This window comes from Xiphophorus maculatus, chromosome 21 (genome assembly GCF_002775205.1).
Source record: "Xiphophorus maculatus strain JP 163 A chromosome 21, X_maculatus-5.0-male, whole genome shotgun sequence".
NCBI lineage: Eukaryota > Metazoa > Chordata > Actinopteri > Cyprinodontiformes > Poeciliidae > Xiphophorus > Xiphophorus maculatus.
Genome location: NC_036463.1, coordinates 24675071 through 24690457, shown reverse-complemented (window position 1 = coordinate 24690457; position 15387 = coordinate 24675071). Strand labels below are relative to the sequence as shown.

General features: G+C 32.3%; 1 protein-coding gene across 3 annotated transcripts in view; it reads right to left on the bottom strand.

The window, feature by feature from the left end:
* The window catches only part of fam69c (family with sequence similarity 69 member C), a 36229-nt gene extending 21615 nt beyond the window's left edge, over positions 1-14614 (bottom strand). Inside the window, exons 1-3 of one of the 3 annotated variants that reach the window (XM_023326493.1) lie at positions 14089-14614; positions 12961-13173; positions 11952-12776 (exon numbers count right to left, since the gene is read on the bottom strand). In XM_023326493.1, coding sequence (XP_023182261.1) covers positions 11952-12182 — 231 coding nt within the window. In that variant the 5' untranslated portion in view covers positions 12183-12776; positions 12961-13173; positions 14089-14614. Of the gene's footprint in view, positions 1-11951; positions 12777-12880; positions 13174-14088 lie in introns of those variants that run through there. The other 2 variants (XM_023326491.1, XM_023326494.1) reach the window with 2 other exon arrangements.
* Between the last annotated feature and the right edge of the window lie 773 nt (positions 14615-15387).

Below are 15387 nucleotides of genomic sequence, written 5' to 3'. Positions count from 1 at the left end.
CCAAAAAATACCAAAAAATGCCAAAAACACCAAAACATACCAAAATATACCAAAAATACCAAAATATACCAAAAATACCAAAACATACCAAAAAATACCAAAACATACTAAAAAATACCAAAATATACCAAAAATACCAAAACATACTAAAAAATACCAAAAAATACCAAAAATACCAAAAATGCCAAAAACACCAAAAATACCAAAATATACCAAAAATACCAAAATATACCAAAAATACCAAAACATACTAAAAAATACCAAAAAATGCCAAAAAATACCAAAACATACTAAAAAATACCAAATCATACTAAAACATACCAAAAAATGCCAAAAACACCAAAATACCAAAATATACCAAAAATACCAAAATATACCAAAAATGCCAAAAATACCAAAAAATACAAAAAAATGCCAAAAACACCAAAACATACCAAAAAATACCAAAAATACCAAAATATACCAAAAATACCAAAACATACTAAAAATACCAAAACATACTAAAAAATGCCAAAAATACCAAAAAATGCCAAAAATACCAAAAAAATACAAAAACTACCAAATAATACGAAAAATACCAAAAATACCAAAAAATACCAAAACATACTAAAAAATACCAAATAATACGAAAAATACCAAAACATACTAAAAATACCAAAACATACTAAAAATACCAAAACATACTAAAAAATGCCAAAAATACCAAAAAATACCAAAACATACTAAAAAATACCAAAAAATGCCAAAAACACCAAAAATACCAAAATATACCAAAAACATCAAAACATACCAAAAAATGCCAAAAACACCAAAAATACCAAAATATACCAAAAATACCAAAATATACCAAAAATACCAAAACATACTAAAAAATGCCAAAAATACCAAAAAATGCCAAAAATACCAAAAAAATACAAGAACTACCAAATAATACGAAAAATACCAAAAATACCAAAAAATACCAAAAAATACCAAAACATACTAAAAAATGCCAAAAATACCAAAAAATACCAAAACATACTAAAAAATACCAAAAAATGCCAAAAACACCAAACATACCAAAATATACCAAAAATACCAAAATATACCAAAAATACCAAAATATACCAAAATATACCAAAAATACCAAAACATACTAAAAATACCAAAACATACTAAAAAATGCCAAAAATACCAAAAAATGCCAAAAATACCAAAAAAATACAAAAACTACCAAATAATACGAAAAATACCAAAAATACCAAAAAATACCAAAAAATACCAAAACATACTAAAAAATACCAAATAATACGAAAAATACCAAAACATACTAAAAATACCAAAACATACTAAAAATACCAAAACATACTAAAAATACCAAAACATACTAAAAAATGCCAAAAATACCAAAAAATACCAAAACATACTAAAAAATACCAAAAAATGCCAAAAACACCAAAAATACCAAAATATACCAAAAATACCAAAACATACTAAAAAATACCAAAAAATACCAAAAATACCAAAAATACCAAAATATACCAAAAATACCAAAAAATACCAAAAATTCCAAAACATACTAAAAAATACCAAAAAATGCCAAAAACACCAAAAATACCAAAATATACCAAAAATACCAAAACATACTAAAAATACCAACACATACTAAAAAATGCCAAAAATACCAAAAAATACCAAAACATACTAAAAAATACCAAAAAATGCCAAAAACACCAAAAATACCAAAATATTCCAAAAATACCAAAACATACTAAAAAATACCAAAAAATGCCAAAAACACCAAAAATACCAAAATATACCAAAAATACCAAAATATACCAAAAATACCAAAAATACTAAAAAATACCAAAAAATACCAAAAATACCAAAAATACCAAAAATACCAAAATATACCAAAAATACCAAAACATACCAAAAATACCAAAACATACTAAAAAATGCCAAAAATACCAAAAAATACGAAACATACTAAAAAATACCAAAAAATGCCAAAAACACCAAAAATACCAAAATATTACCAAAAATACCAAAATATACCAAAAATACCAAAATATACCAAAAATACCAAAAATACCAAAAATAACCAAAACATACTAAAAAATACCAAAAAATGCCAAAAACAACCAAAAATACCAAAATATACCAAAAATACCAAAATATACCAAAAATACCAAAACATACTAAAAAATACCAAAAAATACCAAAAATACCAAAAATACCAAAATATACCAAAATATACCAAAAATACCAAAATATACCAAAAATACCAAAACATACTAAAAAATGCCAAAAATACCAAAAATACCAAAAATACCAAAATATACCAAAATATACCAAAAATACCAAAATATACCAAAAATACCAAAACATACTAAAAAATACCAAAAAATGCCAAAAACACCAAAAATACCAAAATATACCAAAAATACCAAAAATACCAAAATATACCAAAATATACCAAAAATACCAAAATATACCAAAATACCAAAACATACTAAAAAATACCAAAAAATGCCAAAAACACCAAAAATACCAAAATATACCAAAAATACCAAAATATACCAAAAATACCAAAACATACTAAAAAATACCAAAAAATACAAAAATACCAAAAATACCAAAATATACCAAAAATACCAAAATATACCAAAAATACCAAAAATACTAAAAAATACCAAAAAATACCAAAAATACCAAAATACCAAAATATACCAAAATACCAAAACATACCAAAAATACCAAAACATACTAAAAAATGCCAAAAATACCAAAAATACCAAACATACTAAAAAATACCAAAAAATGCCAAAAACACCAAAAATACCAAAATATACCAAAAATACCAAAATATACCAAAAATACCAAAATATACCAAAAATACCAAAAAATACCAAAAATACCAAAACATACTAAAAAATACCAAAAAATGCCAAAAACACCAAAAATACCAAAATATACCAAAATATACCAAAAATACCAAAACATACCAAAAATACCAAAATATACCAAAAATACCAAAAATACCAAAAATTCCAAAACATACTAAAAAATACCAAAAAATGCCAAAAACACCAAAAATACCAAAATATACCAAAAATACCAAAATATACCAAAAATACCAAAATATACCAAAAATACCAAAACATACTAAAAAATACCAAAAAATGCCAAAAACACCAAAAATACCAAAATATACCAAAAACATCAAAACATACCAAAAAATGCCAAAAACACCAAAAATACCAAAATATACCAAAAATACCAAAATATACCAAAAATACCAAAACATACTAAAAATACCAAAACATACTAAAAAATGCCAAAAATACCAAAAAAGCCAAAAATACCAAAAAAATACAAAAACTACCAAATAATACGAAAAATACCAAAATACCAAAAATACCAAACATACTAAAAAACCAAATAATACGAAAAATACCAAAAATACTAAAAATCACCAAAACATACTAAAATACCAAAACATACTAAAAATACCAACACATACTAAAAAATGCCAAAAATACCAAAAATACCAAAACTACTAAAAAATACCAAAAAATGCCAAAAAACCAAAAAAAATAAAATATACCAAAAACATCAAAACACCAAAAAATGCCAAAACACCAAAAATACCAAAATATACCAAAAATACCAAAATATACCAAAATACCAAATAACCAAAAATACCAAAACATACTAAAAAATACCAAAAAATACCAAAAATACCAAAATACCAAAATATACCAAAAATACCAAAATATACCAAAAATACCAAAAATACTAAAAAATACCAAAAAATACCAAAAATACCAAAAATACCAAAATATACCAAAAATACCAAAACATACCAAAAATACCAAAACATACTAAAAAATGCCAAAAATACCAAAAAATACCAAAATATACCAAAAATACCAAAATATACCAAAAATACCAAAATATACCAAAAATACCAAAACATACTAAAAAATACCAAAAAATGCCAAAAACACCAAAAATACCAAAATATACCAAAAACATCAAAACATACCAAAAAATGCCAAAAACACCAAAAATACCAAAATATACCAAAATATACCAAAAATACCAAAACATACCAAAAATACCAAAATATACCAAAAATACCAAAAAATACCAAAAATTCCAAAACATACTAAAAAATACCAAAAAATGCCAAAAACACCAAAAATACCAAAATATACCAAAAATACCAAAATATACCAAAAATACCAAAATATACCAAAAATACCAAAACATACTAAAAAATACCAAAAAATGCCAAAAACACCAAAAATACCAAAATATACAAAAACATCAAAACATACCAAAAAATGCCAAAAACACCAAAAATACCAAAATATACCAAAAATACCAAAATATACCAAAAATACCAAAACATACTAAAAATACCAAAACATACTAAAAAATGCCAAAAATACCAAAAAATGCCAAAAATACCAAAAAAATACAAAAACTACCAAATAATACGAAAAATACCAAAAATACCAAAAAATACCAAAACATACTAAAAAATACCAAATAATACGAAAAATACCAAAACATACTAAAAATCACCAAAACATACTAAAAATACCAAAACATACTAAAAATACCAACACATACTAAAAAATGCCAAAAATACCAAAAAATACCAAAACATACTAAAAAATACCAAAAAAATGCCAAAAACAACCAAAAATACCAAAATATACCAAAAACATCAAAACATACCAAAAAATGCCAAAAACACCAAAAATACCAAATAATATACCAAAAATACCAAAATATACACCAAAAATACCAAAATATACCAAAAATACCAAAACATACTAAAAAATACCAAAAAATACCAAAAATACCAAAAATACCAAAATATACCAAAAATTACCAAAATATACCAAAATACCAAAAATACTAAAAAATACCAAAAAATACCAAAAATACCAAAAATACCAAAATATACCAAAATACCAAAACATACCAAAAATACCAAAACATACTAAAAATGCCAAAAATACCAAAAAATACCAAAACATACTAAAAAATACCAAAAAATGCCAAAAAACAAACCAAAAATACCAAAATATACCAAAATACCAAAATATACCAAAAATACCAAAATATACCAAAAATACCAAAAAATACCAAAAATACCAAAACATACTAAAAAATACCAAAAAATACCAAAAATACCAAAAATACCAAAATATACCAAAAATACCAAATATACCAAAATACCAAAAATACTAAAAAATACCAAAAATACCAAAAATACCAAAAATACCAAAAATACCAAAATATACCAAAAATACCAAAACATACCAAAAATACCAAAACATACTAAAAAATGCCAAAAATACCAAAATATACCAAAAATACCAAAACATACCAAAAATACCAAAACATACTAAAAAATGCCAAAAATACCAAAAAATACCAAAACATACTAAAAAATACCAAAAAATGCCAAAAACACCAAAAATACCAAAATATACCAAAAATACCAAAATATACCAAAAATACCAAAATATACCAAAAATACCAAAAAATACCAAAAATACCAAAACATACTAAAAAATACCAAAAAATGCCAAAAACACCAAAAATACCAAAATATACCAAAATATACCAAAAATACCAAAACATACCAAAAATACCAAAATATACCAAAAATACCAAAAAATACCAAAAATTCCAAAACATACTAAAAAATACCAAAAAATGCCAAAAACACCAAAAATACCAAAATATACCAAAAATACCAAAATATACCAAAAATACCAAAATATACCAAAAATACCAAAACATACTAAAAAATACCAAAAAATGCCAAAAACACCAAAAATACCAAAATATACCAAAAACATCAAAACATACCAAAAAATGCCAAAAACACCAAAAATACCAAAATATACCAAAAATACCAAAATATACCAAAAATACCAAAACATACTAAAAATACCAAAACATACTAAAAAATGCCAAAAATACCAAAAAATGCCAAAAATACCAAAAAAATACAAAAACTACCAAATAATACGAAAAATACCAAAAATACCAAAAAATACCAAAACATACTAAAAAATACCAAATAATACGAAAAATACCAAAACATACTAAAAATCACCAAAACATACTAAAAATACCAAAACATACTAAAAATACCAACACATACTAAAAAATGCCAAAAATACCAAAAAATACCAAAACATACTAAAAAATACCAAAAAATGCCAAAAACACCAAAAATACCAAAATATACCAAAAACATCAAAACATACCAAAAAATGCCAAAAACACCAAAAATACCAAAATATACCAAAAATACCAAAATATACCAAAAATACCAAAATATACCAAAAATACCAAAACATACTAAAAAATACCAAAAAATACCAAAAATACCAAAAATACCAAAATATACCAAAAATACCAAAATATACCAAAAATACCAAAAATACTAAAAAATACCAAAAAATACCAAAAATACCAAAAATACCAAAATATACCAAAAATACCAAAACATACCAAAAATACCAAAACATACTAAAAAATGCCAAAAATACCAAAAAATACCAAAACATACTAAAAAATACCAAAAAATGCCAAAAACACCAAAAATACCAAAATATACCAAAAATACCAAAATATACCAAAAATACCAAAATATACCAAAAATACCAAAAAATACCAAAAATACCAAAACATACTAAAAAATACCAAAAAATACCAAAAATACCAAAAATACCAAAATATACCAAAAATACCAAAATATACCAAAAATACCAAAATACTAAAAAATACCAAAAAATACCAAAAATACCAAAAATACCAAAATATACCAAAAATACCAAAACATACCAAAAATACCAAAACACACTAAAAAATGCCAAAAATACCAAAAAATACGAAAACATACTAAAAAATACCAAAAAATGCCAAAAACACCAAAAATACCAAAATATACCAAAAATACCAAAATATACCAAAAATACCAAAATATACCAAAAATACCAAAAAATACCAAAAATACCAAAACATACTAAAAAATACCAAAAAATGCCAAAAACACCAAAAATACCAAAATATACCAAAAATACCAAAATATACCAAAAATACCAAAACATACTAAAAAATGCCAAAAATACCAAAAATACCAAAAATACCAAAATATACCAAAATATACCAAAAATACCAAAATATACCAAAAATACCAAAACATACTAAAAAATACCAAAAAATGCCAAAAACACCAAAAATACCAAAATATACCAAAAATACCAAAATATACCAAAAATACCAAAAAATACCCAAAATACCAAAAAATACCAAAAATACCAAAAGTACCAAAAGTACCAAAAGTACCAAAACAATCGTCCTGAAACGGAAACAGAAACAAACAACGACAGACCATATGAGACGGATTCACCGGATCGGCTTCAGAAAAATTTCATCTCCTAAAACATTTTAAACTTCTTTGTTCAGACGAACCAGAAAAAAATAGAAATTTATGAAACCATGAAGTTTCCAGGAAGCATTTATGAGTTTATGACAAACATCTGAACATTATTTGTTGTTTTTATTTATTTCATCTACTAACTGAGAGCTGAAGTTATAACAGGATGATTTTATGATTCACTCATCCAGACCAGATCTACATTTCTAGAAGTTGACTCATTAACATCAGATTTTAAATGCAGAAGACTGTGTGTGATTCTAACATGAGTTCATTTCAGATTTCTCATCAATAGAATCAAAGATCAATTCTGGTTTATTGGTGGAATAATAGCAGGAACATAGATAATAACGGGGTACTGATATTTGGTTTTGTATGTATATGTGTGTGTGTGTGTGTGTGTGTGTGTGTGTGTGTGTGTGTGTGTGTGTGTGTGTGTGTGTGTGTGTGTGTGTGTGTGTGTGTGTGTGTGTGTGTGTGTGTGTGTGTGGTTATCTGAAACAGAAGAATCTATAAAGATGCATATTAATAGCCAAAAACAGCAACACATAGACAGGATGAAAATGGCCTGTAGTACCACAGAAATCCACTGGAGGCACCATAACAGCACACATGGATTATCGGTCAAATGCAATAAACATAGAAAAGATAAAAACTGTCAGAAAATATGAATTAATGGTAAATTTCCTCATATACTAATATAATGACAATATATCTGGCAAGTATAAAATAGAACAGGAGTTATTATAAATAAACTCTTGCATTATCGATATTCAGAGAAACATGAGGATCATTTCACCTCCTGGGATAATAACTGACATAAACACAAATATCAGACATGAAAATGTAAACTTACAAAATAAAAACGCTCTCAGGTTTCATTCACACAGGATTAAGGGAGGATTGATGGTGGATGTTGTTTTTATGCCACAGAGAACAACTTGCACTTGCATCATGGGTAATGTAGTGCTAAACGAACGGACGTTTAACTTTGAAACAATATTAAAAGTGATCATTATTAAAACTGTTGGGGGTGGGGCGTGGTGGTGCAGTGGTTAGCGCGACCCAGTCCTGGACGCGGCCGTCGCAGGTTCGATTCCCGACCCGGCGATATTTGCTTCATGTCTTTCCTCTCATTACTGTCAATTAACTATCAAATAAAGGCCTCTTTTAAAAATTAAATAGTTTGGGTCGGTAAGGACCAGTTAGCTCCAGTGGATCGACTCTTTATCCGTTCAGACCTGAGATCAGTTTGGAGGATCCAGACTGAGGAGATTCTGGACCAGGATCCTCCAGAACCGAACCGTTAAACAGGAAACATGTTGGTTCTGTGACGTTTCCAAAGAGATCAAATGTTTGAATGAAGGAAATAAAACAGATTTTTCTTCCTCCAGTCCTGGAGGCCCGGTTTCCTGCAGCACCTGAACAGAATAATGAGGCCATTAAGGTTCTGGAGAACCGGTCCACACCAGCAGGAGGCCATGAAGGTTCTGGAGAACCGGTCCACACCAGCAGGAGGAAATGAAACCGTTTGGTTCCAGAGTTTTGTACCTGAGGCTCATCTAAAACCTGCAGGACAGCGACTGGAGTTTGACTGCTGTGATCTAGCAGAATGTTGGCAGGATCCTCTGGAGGAACGAATCTGAACGGATCTCTTGATCCTGATCCGGTTTGATTCCGATCCGGTCTGATTCTGATCCGGTTTCCTGGTTCCTCCTGCTGTTTCTTCTCGTTGTTTGGCTCCGTTTCCATGGCGAAGCTGCAGTTTGAACCGTTTCAGGTTGCTGATGGTTTCACTGACGTCTTTCCAAACATTCATCATCATCATCAGAACCAAAAACCCAAACGGCTCTCAGGTTTTTCCACTTATCTCTCTGATCACATTTCTGTGAAATGCTGCAGATATGAAACCTAAAGTTCAGGAAGCTGCAGCTGTTTCATCTGATCTGCTTCTAAATCAGATCAGATTCAACATTCAGGTTCTCAGCCTGACAGCAGAACGTCATCTTCATCATCATCCTCTTCCTCTCCATGCTTTAACTAGCCACTGAGGCTAAACGGAACCAGAGACCCGACAGGAAACTCAGCTTCAGCTTCATAACCAGGATGAATCTGATAAACCACCAGATAATCTCAGATAATCTGCTGTTTTTAAAACTGAATTTATGCTAAAATGGAAGTTATGCTCAAACAATAATTACACCAAAACAAACTTTTATGCTGAAATGGTTTTTATGATAAACTTGTTGTCATGGTTTCCATTTTACTTTCAGGAGAAAAACTGAATTTCTAGTTTGATGCACAAAGAATCTGAGATAAAAACCTCAGAAACCCAAACAGGAGGAGCCGGGCTTCCACAGAACCTGGTTCTGGTTCTGGTTCTGGTTGGGCCCGGTGCTATAAATCAGTTTCTTTCAGTGTTTCTGTGGTTCTGATCCGTTTCTCTCAGGTTTCCGCCTGAAGCTTTTTTCCAGACTAACTTGTTACTTTTATGCAAAAGGAAACAAACGAAAGTTTTCAAACATCCATCAGTCGACCCGTTAATCTCCGGCTGACAGAACCGAGACAAGAAGGGACGATTCTTCAGGTCTGAACAAAACCAGCAGCCGAGACAAGCCAGAACCGATCCGGTCTCTAAGCTGACAACCAGCAGAACTCTGAGTCACTGAGGCAACATGAGGCCCGGTGGAAACCAGAACCGCTGCTGCTGACCCGGATCAGAACCGCTGCTGCTGACCCGGATCAGAACCGCTGCTGCTGACCTGGATCAGAACTGAGGTTCTGAGGAGAAACAAGAAACCTCACAGCACAAAACGGGCCGAACCAAAAACTACACAGGCTGAGAACCATAAAACCAACAGAGGAAACAGGAAGTGATGGACGGAGGAAACAGGAAGTGATGGACGGAGGAAACAGGAAGTGATGGACGGAGGAAACAGGAAGTGATGGACGGAGGAAACGTAGGACTTCCTGAGGAAGTCATGCTTCACTCAGGTCTTGTTTCTCCAGATGAAGCCCAGATCATCATCCCTCCACCACTGTGCTTCACTGCTGGTCTGACCTTTGACCTTATTACAGAAATATTTGGTTAATTTTCACCAAACCAATAATTCATATTGGTTTGGTGTCTCTCCATCCTGCCAGTTAAAACTTTAACTAAAAGCTGGTGGAGGATGAAGAAGCAAAGCATCATGGGAAGTTTTTTGGCTTTATAATGGAAACATCGATTCAGGAGGAGAATGTGAACCAAACTGTTTGTTCTGCAGATTTTCATCATCCTGTGATTTTTTTCTGCCACCTGAAGAATCTGAGAGGAATTAAATAAAAAACTAACGAGATGAAAATCCAGGAACAGATCAGGATAAACGTCAAGAGGAGATTAAAGAAACATTTTAGAAAATGAAAAACCAGCAGGAAGGAGGAAAATCGACCCGAACCTGAAGACGAACGAGGAGCAGATGGAACAAGGAGGAAGAAAAGAAAATTAAAATGCAGATCAGAAAACGGCTCTGATGCAGCAGCTGGTTACCGCGGCAACCGAGAGCGCAGGCCGACGGCCCGGCAGATAACACACAAGGAGGTCAAATGTTTACCATCAGAGGGACGGGAGCGACCCGGTTCTGATCCAAACCGACTCATCACAACAGGAACCAGGAAACAGCAAACAGAAAACAGGAAACAGCAAACAGGAAACAGAAAACAGGAAACAGGAAACAGGAAACAGCAAACCGGAAACAGAAAACAGGAAACAGGAAACAGGAAACAGCAAACCGGAAACAGAAAACAGGAAACAGGAAACAGCAAACAGGAAACAGAAAACAGGAAACAGGAAACAGCAAACCGGAAACAGGAAACAGGAAACTGCAAACAGGAAACAGCAAACAGCAAACAGGAAACAGCAAACAGGAAACAGAAAACAGGAAACAGGAAACAGCCTCATTCACTGCAGATTTCTGATTCCTACATTTCTACAGATTTCTCATCAATAGATGAGGCTGAAATATGAACCCAAATAATCCGATAAACTATTAAATCATGAATCCAATCAGATGCTTCGGTTCACAGAGGAAAGAAAATCTGATCATAAATTAAAGATTTTATTCTCAGATCAATTTGTTCCAGAAAACCAGTTTCATTTTACAGCCTGTCCTGATCATTTGGTTCTAATCCATAAAACGTCATAAAGCCTGAAACATTAAAACCGTCAACAGTTCATCTAAAAGTAGAAAACCTGCAGCTGAATCATCAGAACCAGTTAAACTCACTGGGACCAGTCAGTATGAAACCATCTGCTCTGCAGCAAATGGAAACTCGCTGCATTGAAATATCAAATATTTTGTTCATAACCAGCAGAAACAGACAGTAAAAATTAATCTGGACAGAAAATATCAAAGATCAACCAGTGAATGAAAACCTGAATAATCCTCCAATCAGAACCAGATCCTCAGATTAAAAACTCAGATTACAGCAAAGTTTCAAACGTTCATTTACTCACCAGACGCTGCAGGATCCTCTTGCTCTTGTCGTCGGTGCAGAAGTCGGACAGGATGGTCCGGTGGACCAGAACCAGGCCGTTGAGGAAGAGCCAGGATCCGAACCAGAGCAGAGCGAAGAGCAGCGTTCCCCGGCGGGACCAGAGCCGCAGGCCCAGCCAGCGCAGCAGGCAGCGTCCGCCGGCGCCGCGCCCGCCGCTGCCTGCACCGCCGCCCGGCGCTCCAGGCACCATGGCAACCAGAGGAAACAAACCAAACTCTCGTCCAACTTCAGAGGAAATTATAATCCCTTATTAAACTGGATGAGCTCAAATTAACAAACTCAGATTAAGTTTTCTGAGCTTTGACATAAATAACGTTGTCATCTGCGTATCGTTGGATTTTAATTCTCCATTTTTTATCTGGTTTTTATGATGTTTTTGTTGCTAAAGTGAAGAAAATCCTCCATGTCCAGAAATTCTTGTTTGTTTTTGTTTCTTCTGCTTTTAATTTGAATAAAATATTTCAGCTTTATTGTAAAATAAACCCGAGAAAACGGAGAAAACCCTGTTTGGTGGAAACTGGCTGACCTGTCCATCGTCCAGCAGGAACCTGAAGTTTTTCCTGCAGAAATGAATCGGTTTCATTTCCAGATTCTTCTGGTTTGTATCAGAAAGTTGTTTCTGGAAACCTGCAGCTCTGTGATGCCGTCAGGTTTTCTAAGAATCCTCAGCTTGGCGTTCGTCACAGTTCATGTGAAGTTAAAAAACTTTCCACAATAAAAACGACACTAAAGACAAAAAGAAGGAAACGGAGAAAATCCTGGATCTTTTCTTCAGAGGGAGGATCTACAAGGACAGAAAGAGACGAATTATTTCCTCTGACTAAACATTAACTTTAGATCATTTCTTAGTTTTGGTTCTTCTGGTTTGTTTTTCAGTTTAAATTCAACCTTTAAAGTTTGCAGCAGGTTCATTTCCTCCAAAGTGAATCAAACTCCCAGTTTTTCTGAAGCTGTTTCTGGATCCTGACCTGGTTTTTGACCTTCATGTTTTCCTGAAGCTGCTGCAGAATCCGAACCTTAAACTGGGTCAGGAAACAGCAGGAAACCTTCAGTTTCCTTCCAGACGATCCGATTTAACGCCGAACAGGAAAATGAAACCAGCAGAACTTCGTCTGGTTCCTAAATGGTCCAAACTGGTTCTGTTGAAGACGGGATGGAAACCCGACAGCTGCAGCTTTGATCTGCAGAAACCAAATCAAATAATCCAGAAATTTTTTACATATTTGTTTTTTTGTTACTTTTTAAATAAAATTATTAATGAAATAAAATTATTCCTCGTTAATTTATTTCTTTCCATCCAGTAATTTTTAATTTCTGGTTCTTTTTAAAATTTTCTTCACTGAGAAACTTAGAAACTAGTTTAAACTTTTATTTTTTAAGTCGAACATTTTATCGGCTTCAGGAGAAAAGAAACGAAAACAAGATGAAGAAAAAGTTTATGAATCTAAAAACAAAGAAAAACAGAAAAATTAATTATTGGACAGAAATGAAATCTGACAAAGTTTTCAGTTTATGTAATTAATATTCTGTTAATGAATTTAAATCCATTTCACTGATATCAAAAATCAAACCTTTTCCTGAATCTGGATATTTTATTGTTTTTATTCATTTCTTCATGTTTTGATCTTTAAATATATTTTTACTGATTAATTTTTTACTGAAATTCTTTAATGTTTTAATATTAAATTAATGCCAACTTTAATCTGACAGCAGAAATAACTAAAATAGAAACAGATGAATAAAAATGTTTTATTCTGTTTGTTTGCTCAGTTTTTATTATTTATTATAAAAAACTGATCAGAGCCTGAAAACATTTATTGATTTTCTGACTTTAATTTTTTATTTTTATTCTTTTCTTGTTCTGCATCAGTTTTTTATTCACTTTATGTTCAGTTGAAGTTTTTCTGTCTGATTTCATTTTTCTGGTCGAAGGTTCTTCAGAACCGCTGCAGGTCCAGAAGGTCCAGTAGAAAACCTGATAGAATCAAACTTCAGTTCTTTATGAACTTTAACCTCTGAAGAATTATAAAAACCTAAATCTGGAATCTTCTGTTCATGTTTTCATCTGCAGGAAGTTTAATCTGGCAGCATCTTACCTTCAGTACCTGGCAGGTAAATCTGATGTTTTCCTTTTTACTCCTAAATGATCCAATCAAGTCAGGAAACCGAACTCTTGACGGTTCTGTTGGATCTGGACGGAAACTCCAGATTTCCTCCTCACAGTTCAGGAGATGCAGATCAAACTTCCTCCTGATTCCAGAACAAAAACTGAAATAATCTCGTTCCTCACAGAAGATCCGGATCCGTGGATCAGGAATTAAGTCCCGGGATTCCCTGACAGCATCCTGGAGGTTCGGTTCGGTTCGGTTCGTCTCTGCGGACGGGATCAGGGTTTCCTAACCAAACTTCCTAAAGCTCCTTCCTGACGCTGCAGCTAATAAATGATTCTCATCTCCCCTCTGACCCGGAGGAACCCGACCCGGCTGTCCGAACCGCGGCAGCTGGAGCCGCCGGACAGACTGAGATGGTCCCGGGAGAACCGGATCAGAACCAGCTGGACGCGGCGAGGAGAAATAAACCCTGAATCTGGACTGGCAGGCGGATCCAGCAGCTCCTGCTCCTCCTCCTCCTCTGACGCTCCTCTCTGGGGAGCAGAGTGTGTGTGTGTGTGTGTGTGTGTGTGTGTGTGTGTGTGTGTGTGTGTGTGTGTGTGTGTGTGTGTGTGTGTGTGTGTGTGTCGCTCAGGCTTGTTCCTGCAGCCTCATTCCTGCCTCTGTTGCTTCTTACAGAAACTAAAGATCTGCAGGTTCCGTTTCTCCTGCAGGAAGTTTCCAGCTCCGCGTTAAAACCCCGTTACCATGGCAGCAGGTCTCACCAAATTAAAAGCTCTCCAATCATCTGTCTCTGTCCCACACACACACACACACACACACACACACACGCACACACACACACACACACACACACACACACACACACACACACACACACACACACACACACACACACACACACACACACTAATAGGGGTGTGTTGGTTGAAATCCCAGTAAAGCTGTGTGACCATCCACTGGTTCCTGTTTGATTCCTTCAGGCTGAAAAATGATTTTAATTGATGAGAAAAATTAATCAGGTTGAAACTGAATTAATGGTTTTAACCAGCAGGGGGCAGAAAAACTACAACTGAGAAGCAAGAAGAAGAAAGAATCATTAACAGCTTTAGTTTTATTTCTCTGTGGAAATCAGAGAAACCGAGCAGGAATATTATGGGATGTTTCACATTTAAATGCTGAAATTAAAAATGGAGGCAGCAAAATGATCAAAAACAATAAATAAACATCTGACAGAGAAACAAACTAAACCAGCTGCTGTTCCTGAACTAATAATCTAAATAT